A 13,541-nucleotide genomic window follows, 5' to 3' on the forward strand; every position below is an offset into this window, starting at 1 on the left:
CATTTGAACAAACTTCAAGAAGATACTTATGTCAAAGAACAATGTGACACAAGAACAAATGCCTGTAGCTTTTCTGCAGAAAGGCTGGGGCTGGAAGCAAGGTGATTCCTAACCACCACAGCCTCTCAGGAAGAGGACCTTTTGTGCCCCACACAAGCTACTTTAAACTTAATAAGTGCCACAGTGATGAGGAAGAGTAGGTGCGGTGTTGCGTGGGATGACGGGAAGGCAGAAGCACCAACTGGGAGCTTGTCCAGACATAGGCTCCTTGGAGGATGTTGGGTTTCTTTAATGGTGCTGCCCGTATGAAAAATGTTTAGGAATCCTCCTAGAAGTTGTGACTATACATTTTGAGCCTCTTTTTTGTTGGCAGACAAGAGACCTTGCAGGTAATTTCTCTTCAGTGACGTAAGTACAGCCTTGTTTCTGTTACTGTGGTGTGCTGTACCACACAAATGTCTATTTTGTCTGTATCTTTTCCCTCATTTTCTGAAATACTGACCGGAGAGTAGAAGATGGAAGTTGTGGGGGGTGGAAACAAACCCCAAATACATGCCCCTCCTCCCTATCAACAGTAAAAGCTGAATGATCTGCAAACAGAAGCAACTTTTAAATGCCAAGATTGCAGCTGTTTCTTACAGCATTGTCCTTCCCTTTAAAAAATAAAGTCCCACAAGTGTCCTCTGTGTTGCTGACTCCTCGACTATTCTTACTGTGTCAGCATGGTCTGGCTGCTGAACAGACTTCCTCACCAACTGATGTGAGTGCACATAATTATGGATTATAGTATTTAATAGCATCTCTTAGCGGTGATTAGGAGGCTGTTAACATGGCAAGCTGTAATAAAAAATGTGTTTTATGAAAAATCATGTCACCTGGAAGCTTTTGAGATCCTGTAACTAATTGTATTTCTCATCTTCTCTGCGGGGCTGTGAAGGGTTTCGAGTCCTCATGGTTGGGTGGTAGTGGGCAACTGTTGGCAGATACAGTGGATTTAAGGGTTGAGACAAATAGGCTACTTCTGTAATCACGGGTCTGACAGTGCTTCAGAGCCTTCCTCTGGAAACAAACAAACAAAAAAATGAGCACTTTTAAAAACTAGAGGATGACACCCAAGGTTTAAAGGCTAGGGCAAGGTGATGTGGTAGCAGAAACAATAGGATGGATTTTGCAGTCCTGTTCCTGCATCTGGCTGAAGCTTTTTCTGTGATGTACAGACATCTCCCTGTGGAGATGTCTTTGCTGCCCAACAAATGCCATAGGTGTCTCAGATACCCAGTGTGATGGAGGTACCCGCTGTAGCTTTGCATTCACATAGAAAGTGGAAAAATTGGCTGAAAATTCATCTTTGCTAGCTATGTGTGCAGTAGCACCTGCAATTTGCCTTTTTAGCTCTGATGGTGCCACTGGATATGTCTACAGATAGTATTGAGGTCAGCAAGACCTTGTCTCCTAAAATTGGAGAGATGGTGTATGAGTAGAAAACATGTCCAAGTCCTGGTGTATATTAAGAAATACATCATTAAAATAATGCAAAGTGATCTCTGCAGGCTGTCAGGCTTGCTGGCTGTGGTTAACCAAGGAGGGAAAATTGAAACCCACTGACATAGCTTGAGATGAGGCGATTGGCACAGTTGCATTGCCCAGCTGTGTGGCTGTGGGCTGTTCAACCACAAGCGAATGCAGTGGTTTGTGGGCTTCTGAGGGAGAGAAGAGGCCTATTTCTGTTACTGGGATAGTCAGGATATTACCCTGCCTTTAAGGCATAGCCCTCTCTGCTTAGTCCAACAGAGTCCAGTTGGTAAGCTAGCGTGTTACAAGGGGATAGCTATGATACCCCCTGAGCATTGTATCCAAACCTTAGGAATATTTTTGAGAAACTGAATCTGTTAATTAACAGAAACTTCACCCTCAGAAGTCTCTCATCAGTGTTTGGAGTGGAGCTGACCCATCATTTTCATAACAGCAGACTAGCCATACTAAAACTGCCCTGTACAACTTTTCTTAATGGAGCTGGAGAAAAGAAATTCAGAAAATGAAGGCTTTAGTTCTGGAAGGGATACCTGTGCAATGCAGGCTCTCCCTGCTGTGAGAGCTCCTCCTTGCCCCAACGCTTCTCCCAGGAGGGATGACAGCGCGTGCCGTAGTTGGGGCAGACACACGAGCATTGCAGGCGTTGCTGACCGGTCTGCTTGTCCAGACCAAGGAAAAGCTGCTTTTACTTTTCCTTTCCCTCAGTGGGCACCTTCATTTGGGATGCCCATCTTCTGTACAACTGCTGATTTTCATAAAGCTTTTGTAGGAACAAACTGGCCACCAGATTCAAAAGGCACTTGGGCAGGAGAGAGTGGGCAGAGCAGACAGCATGACTGCATGACTTGAGATACAAGTTTCTTAACTTATTCAGTGCCTCAGGTGTTTTCTGGCAACTACATTCTTTTTAAGTTGAGGAAATACAGGTCATTAGAAACCAAATTTGTGTTTCAATCCTGAAGCTGACAATGGTTTCTTAGCCGTGATAGTAACCGTTTCTCAGGTGTGGATTTCCTGGTGAGGGTTCAACAGCGAGCCAAAGCTCCCGGTGTCTTGTCTTGCCTTGCCGCTGAGGGGTAACTGTGTGGCCTGACAGCACAATGAGTGGCTGTGTAGGCATCTCACCTTGATGGCCTATTTCAAGCTGGGTACTTCAGAAACATCTTCGCATACCATGCTGTCTCTTTTCAATGATTCAAATGATTCATTTTGCCAGAGGGGATATAAGCAAAACATAAGCTACCACTTTTTATGCACGTTTTTTACTTCTCAGCTTCCCAACATTAGTCGCGTCAAACCCACATCCGTCGGTGCAGCTCTAATCCTCATCTTGGGACAAGAAAATGACTTCAGTCATATTTTCTCCTTCAACTAAGGGAGGAAAAGAAATGATTAAAGGAACATGGAATGGATAAAAGCTTGCAAGAATAGCCACTTGCAGTTTAATGCTTTTCCAGCTTTTTCTTCACTTTCATGCTCTTGTCCAAGGATGGTGCAGGTGTATCTGCTCAGATCTGCTGACGTATGTTCAGCCCTCACAGACAGAAAGTCAGCAGCTCTTCACTGCATGGATGGCCATGTCGTGAGTTCCCCCATCCTTGCACTTGCCACATCCTAACCCTTTTACTTCGGTTCCTCTTGGCTGGTGGTTGGTTAATGCCATCCCTGACATGTCTTTCTTATATGTAAACAAGGGGTAGAGCTGAAGCCTTCAGGATATACTGGTATCTCAAGCAAAACCAGCCCCTTAATATTCTCTTCTGGATCAATCATACCAAGACTCTTTTTCAAATGCGTGGTGCAGAAGCCAGGTGTTTTATCCTGTTGATAGCCTTGTTTCACAGGCTATAGAGCCTGGTTTCCTGATTATTTCCTTCCTTCAAGTGGGTGATTCATATCGACAAAACGGGTGAGCTGTAACATCACTGGGTGATGTTGCATTCTGATTTAATGGGATGCTGCGGTTGTGTCAGTGGAACAAAATAAAACACTATTGATTTCAGAGGCTTGATCTGTTAATGCCTTTGCAGTTATGTCAGTTGAAAAATGGATGCATTGCTAGAAAAAAAACCCTACTTTATTAAGACTGGTTTTGTTTCACTGACTTGTTTCAAGTCAATGAAATAACTTGCCATAGTATTTGATTGCCATGTGTCTGTAACACCTTAAAACCCTTGAGTTTCTCACGCCTGGTGTCTGTGCAAAGCAGAGACAGCTACCAGAACAGAAATGTTCGTATGCTTGAGTAGCGAAGGCTCAAAGTGCTGCTTCTGAACAGCTTTTTCTGAATGATAGGGCAGAATAGTGCTCTTTGACTGGCCTTTGGTTAGTCTCCGGTGCATGCTCAACACTACTTTTTTTTAGAGTTTGGGACTTGCTCTGAGTTAGACCTAACATTTATAATGATCTTTTCTTTATAGAATCATGGAAGCATTTAGGTTGGAAAAGACCCTTAAGATCATCAAGTCTAGCCCTAGGTTATTTTGACAGGCTGCTTGCAGGTTGCTTTGGTTTAAGTTTTCTTTACTTGCGTAGAGAGAACAGCTCTGCTCCTTCAGGCCTTAAAAACAGAAATAAATGCTGAGGGGCTGAAGGACCGAGCCAGGTCTCAGCTGCAGAAAGACGTTCCACCAGATATCTGAAGTTTATTACCAACTGCTGCTTACCACAGCCTTCCAGGTTGGGCTTCAAGCTGTGTTTTTCCTTTCATGGGTGGTGCTGTCTGTTTCTAGAGTCACATTCACTCCTTCCCTCACTTCTTACCTTTAAGAGAACAGCAAAAAAACCCACGAGGTCCAAAGAATGTTTATGCCAGAAATTCCCTCAGGCTGCTGGGGAACGAGTGACACGTGAACATGTAAGCTTCAAAAATCAATGAGATGCAAAAGCTGAAGGGCAGGGGAATTAAAGTGTGATGGAAAGGATTTAACAGTCTTGCTGGTACCCTGCGGTGCCCCTGCCTAGAGGCAGGCTTTCCTCTAACAAAGTGATTGCTGGCAGATATTTATCTAGTTAGGTCTTAAAGATCTCATTGATGGATGATCTCTCTCCTCTCCAGCTGCTATCAAGTACTCTGTTATCCTTATAATTCAAAAACTGCTGAGGGATTCCTCCCCTCCCAACATCTAACACAAATCTTTTCCTTGGGAATGAGGGTTTATCAGGAGTAGTACGGCCAGCAGGACCAGGGAAGTGCTCATCCCCCTGTACTCAGCACTGGTGAGGCCGCATCTCTATTACTATATTCAGTTTTGGGCCCCTCACTACAAGACAGACATTGAGGTGCTGGAGTGTGTCCAAAGATGAGCAGTGAAGCTGATGAAGGGTCTGGAGAACAAGCTCTGTGAGGAGCGGCTGAGGACTTTGTTATTGATGGATATTTAACACGTGGATCACCTACATGGGACAATACTAAGGAATAAGCCATATAATTATAATTCTTTTGAATAATTCTCTAACTTTCACTAAATGGGAAAAATGCTTGACTAGATATTAATCTCTGATTAATCTCTAGTGGAACACTGGCACAGGTTGCCCAGAGAGATGGTGGATGCTCCATCCCTGGAAACATTCAAGGCCTGGTTGGACGGGGCTCTGAGCAACCTGATCTGGTTGGAGATGTCCCTGCTCCTTGCAGGGGGGTTGGACTAGATGGCCTTTAAAGGTCCCTTCTAACCCTAACTATTCTATGAGTCTATGATTCTATTAAATTAGAACTGTCTGAATTAGACCAATGAATGAACAAAAACATTTTTTAATGCCACGTGTCTACAAGTTTTCATTCTGTTACTTGGTGCTAGCAAAATGACACTGTCTATAGCTGGGTCAGTTTAAGACGTATTTTTCAGCCCTCTCAGCTGTGGATAAAGTACTGACCGCTACAGCTGCTCTTGTGCACCATTAGCTCCTGCTGATGGTTGTGTCTTGTCTTACACCGAGCAATACAGAGAAAAAAATTCTTAGAGGAGCGTGTTTAACAAATATTCCCATGTATGCAATATGGGTGCATTAGAAAACCAGAAACCACATAATCTAAGAATTTCCTCTAGCTAAAGAAACCGTGTCTTAAATTATTTTAAATATTTTTAAAAACCCACAAAACTTCAGTGAAGTCTTTTCGCTCCTGGGAATGATTACCTGTGGTAAATTTGTCCAGCACATATTTTTACTGTGGTGTAAGGCTGATCATAAATATAGGTTTTGCTTGTCAGTGGATGTCTCCATCTGTGGTAGTCTTTTATTTAGCATCAGACCTCTCATGTCTACAGTTAGAATTTGTTTAGAACTTCTAGCTTACTTCTTGCTTTTGGGGCTGATTTTGTCCACATGCTGCTGTCCTCTTCCATCCTGTCTGAGATGTGGCCTTACTGAAGGCAGGGATCAAGAGTCTCCTGTATGAGACATACGTACACCTGGGTGGGTGTTTCTGTTGGTAGTGGTGCAGCCTTTAACAGACCTGCCACCTCAGTGCAGTTTGTTCAAGTAGGTGTTAATATTTTACCAGGCAGACAACGTGCATTTTCTGCTTCCCTACCTTTCTACATATAGTTTCTTTCTTTTTATTTGAACTTCTTAAATTTGATTTGAAGTCAAATCTCAAAGCCGCCTCTGGAACACAAATATACTTAGGAAAATTTCTTCGGGAAGCTCATATGTACCTAAAGGTACATACCCTTGCCTCTCCTTACAGAGGCAAAACCCAAGGCTTTGCCTTGGTGTGGTTCCATTTCAAAACCGGTGTTTCACTCACCTGAGATGCAACCAGATGGGATGCTGAGGGCGGAAGGAGAAAGCTTATCTGCCTTTCCTTGAGTATCTAGTGGTTTAAGAAAACTAAACAAATTAGTGTTGAGGCAGGAAGAATTTTAGGGAGTCTTGATTGCTTACTGCTTCCACTGATTTTCAAGAGAAATATTTTAATAAGCCCTAAACCTGATTTGGTAAAACTGGCAACATTTATGCTGAATTTGTTGAAAATAAAAAGGCAAAATTTCACCTGAGTCTGGAGGATGCACTTAAAACTGTGTGATGGCAAGTGGTGTAACTGACATAGTATTTAATACACATATCTAATTAAAAGCTGTTACTGAAAGTATTTTTAATTAGTTGTTAGCTGCACTTCATGCACATCGAGCTGCCAAAGTCCATATCTGTACTGAATTTTTATGCATGCGAGAGGACGAATGGGATGGGCAATTCTGTTTGTTTACAGATACTAATGGGTAAGTTCTTAAACATTACCAACAAAAGTTTGTGAACAAGTTGTCTAGAAATCCCTGCATCTTTTGCAGATAACGACTGGTACCTCTGCCATGTGACACTCCTTGCCCCAGAAGAGGAACTTCTGTCCTGGGGCATGTACCCGTACCCCTACCTGGCACGTGTCGATCCAGACGCCCGAAAAGGCACCCTCATCTACCAGCTTGTCGCATATTACAGCAACAATGAAAACACCAGTGCTGGGATAACTTACACACTCATTGCAGGTAGGTCTATTCTGAAAAAAGAAAAAGGTAAAATTCTGTTCAGTTGCAGATTTTTCTTAACAATTTCCCTTTTTATCATTGATAATTGATAGATTTTTCCCTTGGGGAATCCCTAAAAATACAGCAGGTACAGCAAATAGAAGCTGGAGGTGCTTTAAGTAAAACAGTTATGTGGATGGGAGTCTTTCTTGCTGCCACTTTCTTTGCTTTACTTCAATTTGGAAATGGATTGCAGACTTACCGTTAGCTTAAGGCTCCATTTCTCACCCGTTCTCATCTCTTTTACACTGCACCGGTCAACAGAGCACACTGTGAGTGAAGGATAACGTGCACAACTGGAGAGGAAAAAAGAAGTGCATAGGTAGATGATTTGAGGATAGCTTACCTTAAAATTGAAGATGCAAATGTTGTCGGTGTGGGGCTTTTTTCAGACCAGCTTTGTGCATATATTGATAGGTGGTGAAGAGCGATTCCAAGTAGATAAGGATACGGGCATTATCGTGACAACTGGCTTGCCTTTGGCGTTGAACAAGGAGTACGTGGTTACGGTGGAAGCCACTGATGAGTACGGCAACAAAAGCCCCTACGCCTCCATTTCCATCCTGGCGGGCTTCCGACCTCCGCAGTTCACTAACATGTCCTACAGTGTGTTTGTCCCTGAAAATACTCCAGCAGGAGAAAAGTAAGTTGTACCTCGGTAGGTGAGCTCCCTCTCTGCGGTCTGAGGGGAACTTCACAGAGGACAATAAAGTGAAATTTTTGTGTTGTTGCTTCTCAGGACTATGCATATATGTTTGTCTGTTATACTTTGATAATAGCGTTGTGTTTTCCAAAAGAAACTATGCCTTTTCTGATGTTTGAGAGTCTCCAGTGGGGCGCATGGTGTAGTCTGGGATGCTGGAATTCTGCTGAATTTATTATTTTAATGCTCTTATTGCATTGCATCGTGAATTAAAACAGCCAGACTCCTGGCTATGCATCTCCTGGAGCACTTCAGATATAAATGAGTGCTTGAAAAACACTGTCTTTTAATTAACCAGATTTGGGGTTGTTTGCATCCCATTTGACTAGTATTTAAATTTTTAGAAAGGCAAGTCATTGCCAGACTCTGGAGATAACAACAGCCTTGTGAAGCGCAAATAGATGTGGTTAAGTCTCCAAGGGGCTCTGCTGTTGTGTGAAGAGGAGCTAAGCCATAGCGGGGAGATACTGCTGAGCTGGCTCTAGTTTTATTGTCACCCTTCAGCTGCTTGAGAGCAGCACGGGCTTTTAAGGCACCAAGTAGCAGGTGGAGCAGTGCCATAGGGCCTTTCAGGAGTAGGAAACCTCAAAATAAGCTGATAAAGTAGGAGAAATTGCTGGAGATGTGCCACTTACTCCTTAAAAGAGACTGCATGAGGAGGAGGAGAGAAATTTGTCTCCTTCCCTGGAACTTTCACCGAGGTGGGCTTTAGGTTTATTGTCACACTGGCCAGAGGCTGCTGTGACAGATGGAGCTTCAAAGCATAAGTCACGGTAGTGAGGCAAACATTCATTTAATGTCCTGACAAGGGGGACATCAGGCCCTGTGCTTTATGGGTTTCCCATCCGTCTCTGAACCAGTTCCTTTTCTGAATATACAGCTTCAAAGAGTCATAGAACCATAGAATCTCCAAGGTTGGACAAGACCTCCAAGATCATCAAGTCCAGTCATCAACCTAATACCACTATGCCTGCTAAACCATGTCCTGCAGTGACACATCTACACGTTTTTTGAACATATATAGTAGCTCAGTTATCTCTATAACTGAAGCTAAACCAGTACCTGCTGTCAACTATTTTGAAGGGTACAAAAGGGAAGAAAAAGATGTTTTCATGTTAGTAGGGGATTGAAACAGGTTGTTATCCTAGCCCTACTGTGCCAGAGGATCAGTTTGGTGAGACAAGAGAGCGTAGGTGGGCTCCCTGTAGCACAGGGATTTCCAGTCTGAACACAAAGCTGAGCCCAGCATTGACAGAGTGAGCAACTCACCTTCACCATCCTCATCTTCCTCTTCTAGGTGCTCAGGAGACAGCTTTTGTGGTGGTTGTTTTGAAGCAAAAGGTTATTCTCTCTTTCTTTACAGAGTAGCAGTTGTCGAAGCTGTTTCTTTCCAGAGCCAACCTCTTTCGTACACTCTGCTGACAAACCCCAGTGGGCTTTTCAGGGTGAGGCAGGAGAGCGGAGAGCTCAGCCTAACCCACCCTGTGGACTATGAGAGCGAGCACCATCTCTATCACCTCTTACTGAAAGCCATGGAAGTTGAGAGCACTCTTAGCAGCGTCACTGAGGTAGGTGGGTTACTTCTCTTCCTACCCACTGTCTCTGCAATCTTCATTACCTTGTTAGCTGGACCAGTTACGCACATGGATAGCCCAGAAAAGTTGTGAAGATGCTCGGGAGGGAGGAGGCATTATGGTCCAGGTAGAAGGCTAGGCTCTGATCTGGGCTTAGGCCTAGGCTCTACAAAATACCTCATGTTATTTCGCTTTGGCTTTGCCTCCTGTCTGCTTGGAAGAGGAGGAGATAATACTTCTGTCTGTTACAGGAATAGTGTGAAAAAAAGTTTAGCATCAGGGGTGTAAGGACGGGACAGCAGCAAAAGCAGTGACTGCTGAGGCAGTGTCCAGAATGAAGTGCCCATTTTCCTAAGTGTAGAAACAAAAAATCTCCTCTCAGCATATCTTTTTGTCTCAGGTCATGGTCCATATCACCGACGAAAATGACTGTTCTCCTGAATTCCAGCACTCCATTTACAGCAGAGACAACATTCCTGAAACCATTCCTGTTGGCACATCTCTCCTGCAAGGTGAGGACCATCCCAGTACCTCCGTCTCAATCCTGCCACGGACCTGCTAGTTTGTGTTACACGTTCATGGTCTTACCGTGGCGAAGTGCTGTCTCTTCCATAGTGCACGCACTGCCTTTGTAAGCTGTGGATGGTAGCCTTCCTGGAGAGCTGTAGATGGCTTTTGGGTATCCTGGAAGTAGAGTTGTGAGCATCTTCAAGTGAGGACCACTGAGCTGTGTCACACAGCTGTGCCCAAGGAGGGATCCTGTGGTATCCCAAGAGCAGTTAAGGCAGCTGACAGGCAGTGACTTAGTGAGGTGCCATAGTTTGTTTCCTTTAAATCTTGTGTCTGTTGTTTAACTCTACTTGGTTGGCTTTTTGTGTCCTGGAAGCAGCTGCAACTAGCTTTTCTTTTCCTAGTGTGGTAAGAATAAATAAGAAGTTTTTAAATGGGCAGCTAGTTTTATCAACTAGGTCTTAACACTGTATAACGGACTTATAGAGTGTTAAAAGAGAAACCTTTGGAAAGCCTGTGAACTTTTATAGTTATGATTGTGGCTTACCAGTCATCATTCCAAGTCTGTTGTGTGTAAGATGGCTGCATATCACTTGCACATTAACCCTGAGTGCACAGATGACATTTTCAGATGCTAGAATCCTGTTGAAAGATTAGAGCTGTTGGAAATAATTTTAAGCCCCAATGTCCAACCAAAACTTCAAGGTCACTCTCAAAACACCATGGTTGCATAAGTAAGGACTGAACTCCGATGCTGCTGCACCTCCTGTCTCAGTCTTCAGAGTCCAACAGACAAGGAACAAAAATCCCTTCTCCATCCTGTTTTACTGGTGCCAGTTAAATGCCTTCAGAGATGTCTTGAGATCTGGCGTAGTCTGTCATGATACAATGTGTGCTGCCTAAAACTGGGAGAATGCTGACAGGCTGGCTGTCAGCATTCAAACTGGAAGTAGGGGCAGGTACTAGGGTGGGTAACGGGAACACAGGCTGAGACCTCAGGGAGGTTATGAACTGTGTGAGAAATGGGCAAGTGCCAAGGCAAGACTTGGTTAAAATTTACGTGTCTTTTGAAGGCAACGATGTACTTTTCCTGAAGTTGAAGCTGAACACGTGTAGGTCACAGTGACAATAAGAAGCTTAGCTTCCCTTGCATAGTGACATACTGGTAACAAGGCTGCAGGGGCTGCTTTCTCTAAACACTTCTCAAGAGAGTTCAGAGCTTGCTGTGGCTCGTTTTTCAGTTTAACAGCTCTTGGGAAGAAATAAGTTGATTGGAACGGTCAGCTCCTAAAAATTCCTAATCGTGTGATTTTTGTTAAAAAGTTGAATACTCTTCTCTCCAGGAGACTTGTAAATCTGATCAAAATTCACCCAGTTGTGGGGAAGAAAGGTACGCCCCATGTCCAAAGCAAGCAGAATGGCAAAGCTGTGCAGTACGTCTCGCAGTTGCATCCCATTTGGTTGTCTCACCACATATTTTTGTGAATGGTTACAATGTCTCAGTAATTACTCTGTAGATTAAATCTACAGAAGTTTTCAAATCAAATATGTTTTTCACTTTTTGCATGTCTTTCTAAAAACAATACTTAACCTCTAAATTTAACAGTTTTAAGTCACTATCATTTCAATCTTTTTTGAGCTTTTAATATATTTCGTCTTTCAGTACAGCAAGAGTGATCAACTCTGAAGGCCTTGCTTTTGTGGTCTGTAACATACCCAAACACTTATTCACAGCATTTGAGAGATGTTAAACAAAATGTTAAAACCGCCCTAAGTGTCCTTTTAAACCAAGATGAGTAACTTTCCACAGGTAGAGGTAGTTGAGTTTTCTGCAACTAAGTAGCACAGCATTTCAGGGCGCTTTTTGAAATCTTTCTTTTGCCTTTTCCCATTTTGAGTTAATATTCCAATAGTGTTGGGTCGTCGTTTCTTCATCTCATTTTTGGATGATGCTGTCTGCCAGGGTGTCCATGCACTGCAGTCACTGTTCTGCTCCCAAAAGGCTGCGTGCAACTGCAACGGCTGCATCTGCGTCCTCCTGGTAGAATAAGGAGTTTGTTTAATACCAGCGTGGGTATGACTTGAAGGCTCATTGTTTGGCCAGGAAAGTGGCAGGATAATTAAAGACGTGAGCTCCTGCTCTTAAAAATCATTTTTGATCCTGTGTTGTGAGCTCTGGCTCTTTGTTCTGCTGATCTGCTGCTTCTGAGCAGATGGGACACCCAACATACTGAATAAACACTTGCTGGGGAGGAATGTTTAATTACTCTTTGTACCTTGAAGTGCCAGGTAATTAAAAAGTACTTTAGCTGTAACATAGCTGCGAGCTAATTAAATTTGAACAGCATCCCCAGAGAGGGTGAGGACACACTTTATGACTGATAATATTCTACCAGCATGCATATTGATTGTGCAGTAATTACCAGTGTTGACTGCTATTTGTACAAAGCATGTGGAGTAGGGTTGGGTTCAGGGCTCTCTTGCATGCCCGCCTTGCTGCAGTTGCTCAGGCTGGGTCGGAGGAGAGGAAGAGTTGTTTTGCTTTTTAACTCCCAGGCTCCTGCTGAATTCCCAGACTCTTACCACAAAAATAAGACTTTTATGGATAAAACAGATTTAAGTGACTTCTGTTCTCAAAAAAAAAAAAAGTATCTGAAGTTGACTCGGTAAGAAATAGTGTAACAAAACTTCTTCTGCAGCATGACTGTTCTGTTAAATTTGTTCTCTAACAGTGCTTGCAACAGACTGTGACTCTGGCTCCAACTCTGAGATCGCTTACTTCATCCAGAGCACTGATTTTTCCATCACACGTCACGGGGTTGTCAATTCTAACCAGAGGCTGAACTTTGAGCGAGCAAACCATATGTATGAGTTCGTGGTGATAGCTGTCGATAAAGGACATCCCCCTCGGACAGGCACGGCGTCTGTGCGCATTCGAATGGCCAACGTGAATGATGAGGCTCCTGTCTTCTCCCAGTCCGTGTAAGCCAGCTTGAATGCCTGCTTTGGTTTTTACAGATGCTGTTCATATGTGTAAACTTAATAACACTTGGCTAAAGGTTCACTTGTTTTGTGCAATGGTAAGTTCCAGTGAAATTGAGGGGCAATTTGTATGAAGAAAAGCTTTAGGAGATGGCTCTTCATTTCTAGGTTGTATAAAAAAATACACCAGTTGTGATACCAGCATATTGACTTTACATTTTTAGAGAGAGAAGAAAATGAATAAAAGACCAAACTCTATCAGGAATGTGTTGACTTCTAGGTCTCAAAATGATTCTCCATATAGAAATATATGACAGATAAAGATGGTATTTAGCAAGCATTAAAATGTAATTTTATCATCAGCAGATTGTATTATAACTTAACCTCACAAGGCTGTCTTTGTATAAAATGCCTTCTTTCCTTTCCTGAATGAATACAATTTATATTTTTTTCACATAGGTTTAAGGTATGGATACGTTTTAAATACAAAACATAAATACATTAATTTACAAAATTATATACTTGTTTACATCATCTCTGTAATATCTGATGCTTTCCATTAGTAGACAGGGACATAAGAAACACTGCATGATAGATATTAGTCCTGTTTCTCATTTTTAGGAGAAAAGTGGTTCTGGTTTGCAGCGCAATGTAGTATGGTGCATATTGATATCTTCCAAATGATCCTTAGAAATGACATATACAAAAAATACA

At 42.9% G+C, this 13,541-nt stretch overlaps 1 protein-coding gene across 2 annotated transcripts in view; it reads left to right on the plus strand.

Annotated features, from left to right (window-relative positions):
* The window catches only part of LOC104486452 (neural-cadherin), a 58,353-nt gene that overhangs the window by 6,772 nt on the left and 38,040 nt on the right, over window positions 1–13,541 (plus strand). The window contains exons 2-6 of one of the 2 annotated variants that reach the window (XM_086742486.1): window positions 6,825–7,019; window positions 7,476–7,701; window positions 9,125–9,329; window positions 9,736–9,847; window positions 12,578–12,827. In XM_086742486.1, coding sequence (XP_086598612.1) covers window positions 6,825–7,019; window positions 7,476–7,701; window positions 9,125–9,329; window positions 9,736–9,847; window positions 12,578–12,827 — 988 coding nt within the window. Of the gene's footprint in view, window positions 1–6,824; window positions 7,020–7,475; window positions 7,702–9,124; window positions 9,330–9,735; window positions 9,848–12,577; window positions 12,828–13,541 lie in introns of those variants that run through there. The other variant, XM_086742487.1, reaches the window with a different exon arrangement.

This window comes from Chlamydotis macqueenii, chromosome 2 (assembly GCF_036417535.1).
Source record: "Chlamydotis macqueenii isolate bChlMac1 chromosome 2, bChlMac1.mat, whole genome shotgun sequence".
NCBI lineage: Eukaryota > Metazoa > Chordata > Aves > Otidiformes > Otididae > Chlamydotis > Chlamydotis macqueenii.